We start from the raw sequence: 12,585 nt of genomic DNA, 5'->3' as shown, positions 1-12,585 counted from the left end.
TGAAATTAGGGATAAGTTTAGTGTAATGGATTGTATATACGTGACCCTGTCTATAAAATCCAGGTGAAAGTATCACAACAACTTCATTTTGAGATTAGGTGGATCAAAGTTTGATTTCACTCATTGGTTTCGATCTTTGACAGGACCTTACATAGTCAATATTAATTTCAAGGTTATGTAAACAGAATGTTCTTTACATTATGATTTGTATGATAATGATTTGCTTATTTAAAGCACAGATTGTTTTAGCATTGTTAACCAGGCATGCAACACAAAGACTATTATTGACATTGGTATGTACTTAGTATGAGCATTAGGTTTAACTAATAATCTGTGCAAATGTGCATACTTAAGTTAAGAAAACAACTTAGCAATTGCCTTTATAAACATGACTCCATAGATAAGCCTGAAAAAGCAAACATTGGATGACACACCTCAATCAAATCAAAGACAACTGCTTTTAAAATGTTGCCATATAAATTTTATTATAACATTATGACAAAATATTGCCACAGACTATTATGCAACTACTGTATTTATCTCCAACACAAAGCCAAAGCTCTTCTATGGCAAGAAATCAGAAATTATACAATAAATCAATATTTCTACTTATGAAGATCTTTTGCTATGAAGATCATAGCAGATAATGTAAAATCATTCTTTATCTTTTATCCCGGTTTAGAGATGGTGAAAAGTGGTCAGTTACCAGAGTCTGGCAACATATTGAAGCACTCATATGTCTGTGTGTACATTTGTCAAGCTGAGCACCCTGACATTTTAAACATCACTTGGTTCATCTCAGAAAACAAGATTTCATCAAACTGTCCCCACTGCACAAACACTGGGCTTTACATACATGTTAATGAGCATTTAATGTTTTACACCGCTTTAAGAATTAAATTACCTGTGGCAAGACATAAGATTCAAACCACCTTCATCCACCCAGGTTTTGTTTACTAAAACCAATAGATTCTTTTGCATGCTCAGAAGTTCACATGTTGTTGAATCCCATCATGCCCTTCATGTTACCAGCAGCTCCCTGCTGAAACTGTCTCATCATGGACTGCAATCCAGCCATACCACCTTTAAACAAAGAGAGATGTTTTGAGCACAGCTTCTACAACAATTTTAGACGAATCGCTTGCAGGACTTCACTGCATTAGTTTCAAAAAAGCGTTTCCATCACATTACAAAGCTTTGATTAGATTTTTAAGCAGTTTTAGGTATTTAAAAACTTCACAAACATCTCAAACTTGTCAACAAGCACCTCATCTGCATTCAAGATAATTGTCTAGTAACTCAGGCATGTTAGTTAAAGTCTTTAAAGCTCATACCCATGTGGTGAAGCACTCTAGGATCCATCATTTTAGCCATCTGCTGGTTTAGTTTTGCCATCTGGGATGGGTTAACATTTTTGGACATGTCTCCTCCTTCAAAACAACCATACCATGAGTAATAAATTTAAAATGAATGATCAAGCAACACTTTCCTTGAATCATCTTAACAAGCATCTGATGCAAAATGATTACCATTGGTATTTAAATGAATGATAAACAAAAAGCTCAACCTTTGAATAAGCCTTTGATGCCTCCCATCTTCTTGACCATCTGAGCAAACTTTGTGTACTGTGTGAGCAACTCCTGTACATCCCTGGTTGCCACTCCGGATCCACGGGCCACTCGTTGGATTCGGTTGGGCTGCTTACTGAAGAGCTTGGCACCATCTTTGTTATCAAGTTCTGAGTAAACACAATAACTTCATCTGAATTTATCACCTTTAAAAACTATTTCAGGAATTAAATGCAAAACTGATAGCTTTGAAAAAAAAATTAAACACAAACCTTGGTCATTCATACTATCCATTATTGTCATAAGCTTCTTTAATCTGGCCATTGACTCCTGCTCATTTCCTTTGCTCATAAAATCTGTTCCAAAGCCTGGGATCATGCCCTAAAAACATAGCAAAAAGGTTAGCTGTGTAAACAGAATTTAACATCTTTGTAACCATATTTTAAAGGGATAGTTTACCCAAAAAAATTAAATTATGTCATCATTTACTCAACCTGTATGATTGCACCAAGCACACAGCTAACATACCCATTGATTACCGCCAACTGTGTGGTTACTATCATTTATCAAAATGTCTTATTTTACGGTCAACAGGAGAAAGCAACTCAGATTTAGATCAACATGAGGGAGAGTAAATGATTGGATGGGTAAACTTTCCATTAAACATCTTAGATAAAGTTGGCTTTACCATGATCTGGCCAAACGGTCCCATCTTCATGATGTTCTGGAACTGTTCATACATGTCTCTGAGTGTAAACTGACCTAATGTAGAGATGTCACATGTTATATAAAAATATAGGCAATGGCATATATCATACAATTGATAAAGCAATGTTGCCAAAGCATTCTTATAATTATTAAGGAGCTCAGATGCAGAAGCCGCAAAACGCCACGGTCAAAAATGATGATGATAATGATATTAACCGAGTGCTCTCGGCACCCATTGTGTGTTCATCAAATACTTTCGCTTCAAATCTTTTACATACCAGCCAAGGGTCATTTAGAAATACCGGTTTGTATGCAAAATCCATTAAAAGTCTGATAAAAAAACATGATTTAGAGGGTTTTGCATCCGAGCTCTTTAATTGTTGATAAATCATCTTACCATGTTTGAGCTTGTCAATGAGCTCCTCATTATCATCAAGCTTTAGTTCATTTACTTTATCAATCAGTCCTTCAATGTCACCCATACCGAGCAGAAACAGAGAATACTTAAAAACTATTTTTAAATAACAATAAATATAACTTTTCACAGTTAAATGTCTTTAATCTTTAACTAACGTTTAGTCAGTATATGTAAACCTTACCGAGCAGTTTGCTAATGAAGGGTTGAGTTTTAAAAGGCTCAAAGTCATCAATGTGCTCGCCTGTACCGATAAATATGATGGGACTTTTCGTGGCTGCCACACTGTAGACATAAAACTTGTGTCAAATGCTGCATTAATTAGGCTAAAACGATAAAATGTTTATTTAAAACTGGAAACTCTAAAATCTGTACTTACGCACTGAGTGCACCACCACCCTTGGCATGGCCATCCAGTTTGGTGACGATAACAGAGGCCACATCTACCTTGTCTTTAAAGGCTTTAGCTTGAGCCTCACAAGCCTGACCAATGGAAGCATCCATCACGTACACTACGTTGTCAGGTTGCTGTGAAAACAGATTATATGACTTGAATAACAACTTCTTTACAGTGATCTTGTTATATGAACTTAATGACAACAGTAAATTATGCAAACGTACAAGCAAATCAATCCCGAAATTAACTTTACAAACATGTAGTTGCTATACGTTTAGGTTTAATTACAGTTGCAAAACCTTCGACACTGCAATGTGCACATTTGGAGTAGTTACATCGCAGAACATGCAGAGCATTTTTTCCAAAAATAAAACAAAGCTTTTGAAGCCATGTGGTGAAGTTATCTAGTATTTATCCTATCGCAATTTGGATCATAGAAAATAAAATATTGCATTATCAGGTTCCCAAAATATTGTGCAGGCCTATTGTTATCTAAAATTAATCAGTACCTTTTTCAAAATGATAGTTTGGCAAAAATGAAAAATACCCCATGATTTGACTACAAAAACCAGCTTCCGGTAGATATTATATTATGTGCGGTGTATGATGCGTGGCATCCAGTGAGAATAGACTCTCACGATGATCATGCATTTGGAGTTGTTTAAAGGAGTCATATTATGAGATATTTTTAAGATGTAAAATAAATCTTTGGTGTCCCCAGAGTGTGTATGTGAAATTTAAGCTCAAAATACCATATAGATAATTTATTATAGTATGTCAAAATCGCAAATTTGTAGGCCTGAGCAAAAGTGTGCCGTTTTTGGGTGCGTCATGTAAAATGCAAATGAGCTGATGAAATGCAAACACTGATCATAATGATGGTGGTTTGTTGCAATTGAAACTCAATTGTGCTGTCAAGTCCTTCCTTTCTCTCTCTTTCTCTCTGCACTAAATTGCAGTGCTGTGGTTGTATAGTGCAGATAAAGGGGGCGGTATTATTGTAATTCGCCTTGCTACCTACCTCACAAAACAGGCAAAATCTGAACAACCTAATTTTTCACATGCTTGCAGAAAAAGGCTTACTCAAATTAAGTTACTGGGTTGATCTTTATCACATTTTCTAGGTTGATAGATGCACTGGGGACCCAATTATAGCACTTAAACATGAAAAAAGTCTAATTTTTCTATGACCCCTTTAAGCTACAGGTAGTCTATATCCTCTTGCTTAATATCGAAAACCTCTGCCATTTTCTTTAAAATCCTTGCTTTAGACTTCTTTTTCATGATTGCCGTTGTTTTGGTCTCTCCACTGTTCGTCACTACATATCATACACTACGTTCTACGAGGAAACTCTATGGTGAATGCGCATTGGCAGCTAACGGAAGCTAGTTATTATAGTTTATAAAATTTTAAATACAGATATTTTTCTTACAAAATCACCTCTAAAGAAGGCCTTTATTAAACCCCTGGAGCAGTGTGGATTACTTCTGGGAAGGACGGATGCACTTTTTTGGGCTTGAAAGTCATGGACCCTGTTTCCTACCACTATAAAGCTTGGAAAATACTAAATTGACTCATGTTGCGTTAGTCTAAAAGATGATGGGCATATGTATCTCGGATGGCTTGAAGGTGAGTAAATTATGGGGTAATTTTCATTTTTTTTTGTAACATGGAGAGTTGGAGACCATAAAAATGTGTCAGGTACAAATCCAAGCTTTTAACTGAAATGGGTAGAAAGTTTTTTTTTTGCATGTTTTACTATCCTGATTACTATTCACATACAAAACATACAAAATCCTTTACATACCACAGCATTTGAAACCTGAAGCATTTCTTCAAAGAGTGATTCTTCCTGTTTATGTCTGCCACTGGTGTCCACAATGATTATTTCAAAATTTTCTGACTTGAACTTTTCCACACCCTCTGCAGCTATAATGACTGGATCCATTTCTGTGTAACTGAATTCACACAAAATGATGTTTAGGTATGGTGAGCAGACATACACAATGTAAATAATGAGGTCTGGGAAAAACAACGTTTTTATTGGGCTATTACCTCCCATAAAAGGGTATTCTGGCTTTTGTTGCATTTTGCTTGAGTTGGTCAAAGGCACCTTTAAAAACACACAAAAATGTTAAAAAAAAAAAAACGCTCCTCCTTGGAGAACATAATATGTTACAGAAACACAGTCAGAATTACCTGCTCTGAATGTGTCAGCACAAATCAAACATGTTTTCCATCCTTTTCTTTGGTAGTAATATGCCAACTAAATTACATAAACACACAATATAAAAAGTTACTAAATATACAGTTTTTTAAGCTTGATACTTATGCACTTTATGCAGCTAATCCTATAAGAACTGCTCACCTTGGAGCATGTTGTGGTTTTTCCACTGCCCTGAAGTCCCACAAACATGATAACATTGTTCTTGCCCTTTGTAGGAGTCCAGGCTTTAACTCCAGGATCCACAAGCTGAAACAGAAGCAATCCGTTTTAATCGTCTTTATTTCTAATAATTTAAGTTATACACAATGATCAACAACACTGGCAAAGATGACACCATCATCAAAACAGCACCACAGAAATCTGTGAAGAACCCAATAATTTATTTTTAAAGAATGAGAAAGATATAACAATCTACCTTGACAAGCTCCTTAAAAACAGCATGCTGGATCATCCTTCTCTTGTTTAGCCCAGAGGCCATCTCCTCCAGATCAATGGCCCCCTTGACATTATACAGCGGTTATATATAACGAATTGGAGAATGTATAATGCATTTACCATTCAATTTGAACCCCATTACTTACTTGACATTCTCTCTGAGCTGTTTTACCAACTTGATATTGACATCAGCCTCCAGCAGAGCTGCGCAGACTTCTTTTAGCATAGAATTTAAAACCTAAAAATTGCAAATATATCAGCATCAATGTTTTTACACTGAGCCATTATATCTTTATAGGTGATTTTAAAGCTTGATGGTAGATTTTCTAAGTACCTCTTCGTTGATGATGGTGGCATTGCTGAGAGACCTCAAAGCTGAGGTTATTTTTCTACCCAGATCAGCTAAAACCATGTTTGCGGTTTAGTGAGTTGCCAACCTACAACACAGAAATCTGATTACAACAGGCTACAGAGATTTAGAAAAGCAGACACAGTTTAGATGCCAAGACTTGAGTGATAGTATTAAAGACATTAAAGGGGTTAAAAGTGTGTTTGATCATCTCCTGTATCCTCTTACTTGTATAAAGAATGAGGTCTTTCCAATACAGTGGGGGTTGCCCCCAAAACAATCTTCTCGTCACTGCTCACCACAGGACCGTAGGATTAAAGTAAAACCAGCCCAAAAAATCTGTTTCAAAACAAAAATATTACAACGCGAATGAGGAATTTAAATATATATCTTATAAAACCGCAATTGTTTGTTTAATCTGTTGTTTTGTAAGTCTGAATGCCTGCTCTGTTAAATCCTCTGTATATCAAAATAAGGCCAGACAGCCGTTTTAACCGCAGTAACGTGGCTCATAAACTAACAACAGCTTTCAACTCTCGATTTAGGAGAAACAATAGCGACTCTTTTGTTCTGTCTAACATTCAAGGTGTTGACATAAATAAAATGAATGTTTTATTACATATTACCGTGAATTCGCAGCAGCTGTTTCTCCGAGTGGAAACCCGACTACAAACGTCATCCAATACTAAACTTCCTGAAAAAACGTTTTACTTCCGGGTCAAAAAAAAGCCCTTTATTTAAAATATAATATAATATTTATAAACTATATTCGCTCATTGTTTATAGTATTTGTATTTAAAATATACACATAAATTAATATTTACATACATTTATATTCTTTTAAATTAGGTTTTGCTCAAAAGGCGGAATCTAGAGCATTTAAGGTGTCGCAGCTGTAAATGCAATTTTTATAAATAAACAATTGATGTATTTATGCTTCACAGTCATTAAATAAAAAAACTATGACTAAATTAAAACTGTAATTGTTTTTAACTATTTTTTTGACATCATCACGTTTACCTCATTATCGTACAATTTTGGTTCTACCTTAAAACATAAGCACACACCCCTCGTGATTCGTGATGGAGCAGCGGACCCATGTGTTGCTCACTCACACTTGCCCATATAGCCAAAATTGTGTTTTCAGATTATAAAAGACTGACTCGATGAATTTGAACGATGCTAAAAATGAAGTTCTGCAGGTGTTGTCCAAAACGGACAGACAACATCTCCCACAGCTGGTCGAGTGGTTGAGAACCTCTGGTAATTACAGACTTTTGACACTTTTTTACCAGCTAAAATTAAATTGGCCATCACCAAATATAAAAATTACAGTAAGTTGTGATTTTATATCCACACTTTTAGATGATCTGGACGATTTCCTGGTGGATAATCAAAGTATTATTCTTCAGAGTATCGCAGAGGACCTAAGGGCTTCCCTACCATTGGATGCTATGGCACCCTCAGAAACCATGGCTATACAGAAGGTCTGTATTGTTTGTCAACTCAAGTGTTTACTAGTGTTTCAGGATTTTACCTTAATATTCCACACTTTCCTTAAGGAGGACATTTCAAAATACTTTTTAAGATGAAAATAAATCTTTGGTGTCCCAAGAGTACATGTGAAGTTCATTTATTATAGCATGTTAAAATTGCAAAAATGTGGGAAAAAACTAATTTGGGTGTGTCCTTTTACATGCAAATGAGTTAAACTCGGCACTAAATGGCAGTGCTGTGGTTGGATAGTGCAGATTAAGGGGCGGTATTATCCCCTTCTGACATCACAAGGGGAGCCAAATTTCAATGACTTTTTTTCACATGTTTGCAGAAAATGGTTTACCAAAACTAAGTTATTGGGTTTTTAATTTAAATTTTCACATTTTCTATGTTTATAGAAGCACTGGGGACCAAATTATAGCACTCAAACATAGAAAAAGTCAGATTTTCATGTGTTTAAGTGAATATTTTTTTATTATTAATCCTAAAGTGTGATTTTAACTATAGACTTGTCAGAAAACTCATCCCACGGTGCATGTGGATGCATTCTTGTATGATGATGAAATGGTGGATTCACTGTGTGAAGAGGGAAAAATGAGTCGCAACTACTGCCTCAGTTGTGGATCTCACAGAACAGCACCGTTGGGTAGGTTTTTGCATGGATACACACAACATAACTGCATAAAATGCAAAAATGAAGATGTAACACAATGCTTTTCTGTTTCAGAGTTCATTTCTCATTCGTTCTCCATTCCGGAACTCAAATTCCTATTCCACAGTGTTCTTCCAGACCTCACAGGAAAACTAGTGATGGATGTGGGATCCAGACTAGGAGCTGTCTTATATGGGGTAATTTCTAATGGTGGTTTGTTTGCCACACTGTTTAATTTTCTTCAATGTAATTTAATATAATTGAAATTTTATTGTGTTAATGATCCCACACAAATTTCTATAAATTTAGAATTTCTGATGAATATGAATTTTTTTTTCTTATCAGGGTTACCTCTACAGTGCAGCAGCTCAGCTTGTGGGGGTTGAAATAAGTTTAGAGTTTGTCCAACTTCAAACAATGGCTGTGGAGAAATATGGCTTCAGTGATAGGATTCAGGTCTTATATGTTTTTGTATTACTGTACAGTGATCAATTTGTAGTTTTGTTTATTTATATAGATGTTCATTGTGTCTCTGCACAGGTGATACATGGAGATATCCGATCTCAGTCTACCTTATTGCAGAATGCAGATGTTTTAATTATGAACAACGTGTTTGAATACTTTATGCAACCAAGCGATCAAATGCAGTAAGTGACAACGTTTAGTGGTGAAATTATAATAGCTTAAAGAGCACATATTATGCAAAATCCTTTTACAATGTGTTTGGACATAAATGTGTGTTGGCAGTGTGTGAACACAACAACCCTCCCATGAAAAAATCCACCCTATCCTTCTTTTTAATTCCCATTTAAACCAAAGCAGGCTCATTAGACATGCTGCTTTGATTCTCTTGTTAATGTGACGTCACACTGATAAAGCTCCGCCCACGGCCACTGACTGACTGGTTAATTTGACCCAAAAGCTGTTATAAATGTGTTTGTTAACATATTGTAGCACTAATGCAGTGGTATATGCAGCTGCATTAGTGCTACAATATCGTAGCAAACACATTTAATCGATAAATGTGTATGATCGAAAGTGCTCACTGTCTGTTGGTAAGGGAGTGAGAGTTACATGTAAACAACGCATTTTTGCTCCCAATCAAATAGGGGCATTTTGGACAAGGTATAATAAAATGATCTGTGAGGTATTTTGAGCTGAAACTTCACAGCCAATTTCAAATCACAGTTGAAATTGATTTGCAAGTATGTTCTTGTGTAACAAAAATGTACATTTTTTTTATGTCTTTATTTGCAGAGCTTGGCAGTTTATTAGTCAAAATTTCCGAAAGAAAGGTGCGCTGTTGGTAACTGTACCCAGCATTCAAGAGTCACTTGCTCTACTTCAAGAAAATGTTGTAAGAAGCTTTACTGTAAAATCTCTACTATTATAAACCATCAGTCTTTTTGTTTGCCATTAAAGGCGGGGTGCATGATCTCTGAAAGCCAATGTTGACATTTGAAATCACCTAAACAAACACGCCTCTACCCCAATAGAATCTGGACCTTCTTTTGATAGACCCACCCCACACATACGCAACCCAGAAAACGATGTTGGTTAGTAGACACGCCCCTTACTGCTGAAGAGTTAAAGAGTTTTTTTACATTAAAATAACGTTTCCAAAAAAGTTTCAGTCATTCATCCACTCGAAACAGGGTGAACGGCACCTTCACATTCGCTTTGCAGCCCTCTATCGGCCAAAACCGCACTAAAGAAGTTTCCAACCAGCGGGTCGCAGATCTGTAGTTCAAGTGAAAACTACAAAAACTTGTAGGCAGACCTACAATCCAATCAGAGCCAGCTTTGCTGCAGTAGGCTAAATTATTTACGACAGTGGTAATGGACAATTCCGCTTCCAACCTGTAGGGAGAGCAAAGAGCAAAAACCCTTTAGTGTTGTTTAATGTATAAATTAGATGAATGTTGATTTATAAAAATTAACACCACAGTCTTAAATCATATTTTCATTGTTTCTTTGCTGCGTCTGTGTTGGTTGGGAACTCCTGCACTCCATTGCAGCCATATTTGATTTTGGGGAACTACTTTGTTTGGCGGAAGACTAATATTTGTACTAATATAATTACAACTTGTAACTTGTGTTTTATTTTATGAAATCCTGCCATGCATATGAAGTAACCGTTTTATAAAAGCGGTAGGCCCCGCGAAGCAGTGGTGTTACAGTGCATTTTATAACAGCTAAGGTTTTTTTTAAGAGGGTTTCTTACAACGCCCCTTAGCTGTTATAGAATGCACTGGTAACCCACTGCTTCTTGGGGCTTATTGCTTTAACAAAACACTTACTTTGTTTAATCTGCATGTCATGTGGTTATTACACAACACTACAATATAACTTAGAACTCATGCAAAATTCACAGATACGTTTTATGTACCAAAATTTTTTAATTAACAGATAAAGGTCTAATAACAGGTAATAATAACAATAATCATATAAAATACTTCTAAAAAAAACTTTAAAACAGATCAATTTTCTTATAAGTTAAACATGCAAATATGCATTTAAATTATTAAACATTCTCAGAAGTTATTTTGGTAAAAACGACATTAAAAAATTATTTTGTCTAAAGGTGGAATACTCAAAGTCAGACTATATCAGGTCTAGACGGGGAAATTATGTTTGTTGCTTGCTGGGAAGTGTCATTAATGTGACCTTTCTTGTGTTCTCTTGTTGTTTTTCAGTCTCTGGAGAGGTTACCGCTCAGCCAGTGGATAGAGGAAGTACCACTTGATTACACTGTTTATGTAAAAAATGACACAGATGCCGATTCTCTCAAGCAAATTCATCTTTACAGGGTTCTGTAATCCTCAGAAGAGAAACTGTAGACTTTTCTGATAAAGTGGAACCACTAAAAATGACTAACCTCAATGAGGCATCATTTATGTTAACAGAGTTGTTCTTCAGACTGTATCTTATAGTGACATTTGTAAAAACATTGAGTTTGATGGCATACTGTATATTGAATGAATTTATACTTAGTTTATGCAATAAATGAAAAAGTAAAACACTCTCTTAGTTTTGCGCACAATCCTCATGTTGTTCAGAAGATGCAATGGTTTAAAGTAGCTGTCATCGATAGATAATAAACTTTACTTTCTTCTTTGGTTTTGCATGATACTGTTCAAAATAATTTTGGTCTCCCACTCTTTCTGTTAAAACAGGAAGTAGAGGAGGGAACACTTGAACATGTTTTTTCTTTTACAGGCGGAGACAGTGCCTTTACGGCAATTTATGTGTTATATTTGGGGTTAATGCCTCCTTATGCAAATTCAGCAAAGTTTTTTGTAAACATATTTCAATGTAAAATGGTTAGTTTAGAATTATGTGGAAAATAATATTTTTCTATATAGTAAAGTAAATGGACATATTTATCATAATAAATGCAAAATACAAATTTTGACAAAGGGAAATATAAAACTGAAAAACAACACTTGATCTTTTATTTCCAACCACATAATTACTAGTCTACAGTCGCATATTTTAGCATATTGAGCCGAAAAAATCATACGAAACACATGAATCTTAAGCGGTTAATATGAAAGGAAAATTGTTTTCACTTTTGCCTCTTACCATTGGATGCAAATGCGTGATTGGCAGTCCAATCGCCCAATGGAATGACAGAATGATCGAGAAAGCTCCACCCCAGAACTACCCGGTCGGTAAGTGAACTAGAGCGGATCAAAACTTGTCGTCAACACGGCGCTCAATATCCCCGCTCGGCAAAGTGGGGCATACACGGATACTTCTGTATTTTCATTTAATTTCCAATCAGATTATCTTTCCTACACCATAAAATCGGTAAATATGTTTTTAACTCACCCAAATTCCGGGTTTATTTGTTATATGGATGGCGGTTGTAAGCTTTATATTCGGTATAAATTCAAAGCGGCGAAACATGTGGGCAGGATTTTGAACGTCACCCGGGAAGCGCGTGTCATTAACAAAGACCAAAAGCTTTCGTTAGCATTTTTAATTTTTTTAACCTAACGGCTTTCCTGCAACCGCTTTCGACGAGTTTCGAAATAAAGATGTGATTGACTTTAAGGGATTTGTATTAATTGGACATTTTCTCACTTTCTGTTTGTCTTTTGTGTTTGTTGTTTTTGAAAGTCTCGGGGCAAGAGATAAAGAGAAAGCAAAGATGCCGCTTCTTCACAAAAAGCCCTTCGTGAGGCAGAAACCGCCCGCTGATCTCAGACCAGATGAAGAAGTATTCCTCTGTAAAGTCACGCATGAAATCTTCAGGACCTATGAGTAAGCGATTTTCATTTTATTTGTATTAATTTGTCTGAACTTCTCTTTTGATGCCAACCATAACACT

The 12,585-nt window shown here is 35.8% G+C and overlaps 3 protein-coding genes across 6 annotated transcripts in view; 2 read left to right on the top strand and 1 right to left on the bottom strand.

The window, feature by feature from the left end:
• Positions 1 to 458: 458 nt before the first annotated feature.
• srp54 (signal recognition particle 54) lies at positions 459 to 6,879 on the bottom strand. The gene is made up of 17 exons (XM_073869983.1): positions 6,727 to 6,879; positions 6,329 to 6,439; positions 6,086 to 6,188; positions 5,906 to 5,989; positions 5,732 to 5,824; positions 5,458 to 5,562; positions 5,289 to 5,355; positions 5,145 to 5,202; positions 4,897 to 5,047; positions 3,071 to 3,219; positions 2,883 to 2,976; positions 2,674 to 2,767; positions 2,257 to 2,330; positions 1,841 to 1,949; positions 1,568 to 1,738; positions 1,335 to 1,430; positions 459 to 1,083 (listed from the first exon to the last, which is right to left on the bottom strand). Exons 3-17 carry the CDS (start codon positions 6,161 to 6,163, stop codon positions 992 to 994), a joined length of 1,515 nt encoding a protein of 504 aa, XP_073726084.1. The 5' UTR covers positions 6,164 to 6,188; positions 6,329 to 6,439; positions 6,727 to 6,879; the 3' UTR covers positions 459 to 991.
• A 270-nt stretch (positions 6,880 to 7,149) lies between these two features.
• On the top strand, positions 7,150 to 11,272 carry LOC129417200 (uncharacterized). Its single transcript, XM_055171706.2, has 8 exons — positions 7,150 to 7,363; positions 7,466 to 7,587; positions 8,105 to 8,243; positions 8,325 to 8,446; positions 8,595 to 8,705; positions 8,790 to 8,896; positions 9,507 to 9,606; positions 10,946 to 11,272. Exons 1-8 carry the CDS (start codon positions 7,267 to 7,269, stop codon positions 11,066 to 11,068), a joined length of 921 nt encoding a protein of 306 aa, XP_055027681.1. The 5' UTR covers positions 7,150 to 7,266; the 3' UTR covers positions 11,069 to 11,272.
• A 631-nt stretch (positions 11,273 to 11,903) lies between these two features.
• baz1a (bromodomain adjacent to zinc finger domain, 1A) overlaps positions 11,904 to 12,585 on the top strand; it is a 30,358-nt gene continuing 29,676 nt past the window's right edge. For all 4 annotated transcript variants that reach the window (XM_073869982.1, XM_073869980.1, XM_073869981.1 and 1 more), the window contains exons 1-2: positions 11,904 to 12,062; positions 12,375 to 12,518. In XM_073869982.1, coding sequence (XP_073726083.1) covers positions 12,406 to 12,518 — 113 coding nt within the window. In that variant the 5' untranslated portion in view covers positions 11,904 to 12,062; positions 12,375 to 12,405. The remainder of the gene's footprint in view (positions 12,063 to 12,374; positions 12,519 to 12,585) is intronic.

This window comes from Misgurnus anguillicaudatus, chromosome 7, assembly GCF_027580225.2.
Source record: "Misgurnus anguillicaudatus chromosome 7, ASM2758022v2, whole genome shotgun sequence".
NCBI lineage: Eukaryota > Metazoa > Chordata > Actinopteri > Cypriniformes > Cobitidae > Misgurnus > Misgurnus anguillicaudatus.
Note: the sequence above shows the minus strand (reverse complement) of the source record. Positions and strands in the feature narration are given on the sequence as shown.

Bases quoted from the DNA above. Each gene is read 5' to 3' on its own strand.
- srp54 (XM_073869983.1), bottom strand. From the start codon at position 6,163: ATGGTTTTAGCTGATCTGGGTAGAAAAATAACCTCAGCTTTGAGGTCT. The intron at 5,825-5,905 runs AATGTCAAGTAA...TAACCGCTGTAT, and splicing joins TGGTAAAACAGCTCAGAGAG to AATGTCAAGGGGGCCATTGA. The intron at 2,768-2,882 runs CTGCTCGGTAAG...TATTCTCTGTTT, and splicing joins CTCAACCCTTCATTAGCAAA to CTGCTCGGTATGGGTGACAT.
- LOC129417200 (XM_055171706.2), top strand. From the start codon at position 7,267: ATGAATTTGAACGATGCTAAAAATGAAGTTCTGCAGGTGTTGTCCAAA. The intron at 7,364-7,465 runs GTAATTACAGAC...CCACACTTTTAG, and splicing joins CGAGTGGTTGAGAACCTCTG to ATGATCTGGACGATTTCCTG. The intron at 8,897-9,506 runs GTAAGTGACAAC...CTTTATTTGCAG, and splicing joins CAACCAAGCGATCAAATGCA to AGCTTGGCAGTTTATTAGTC.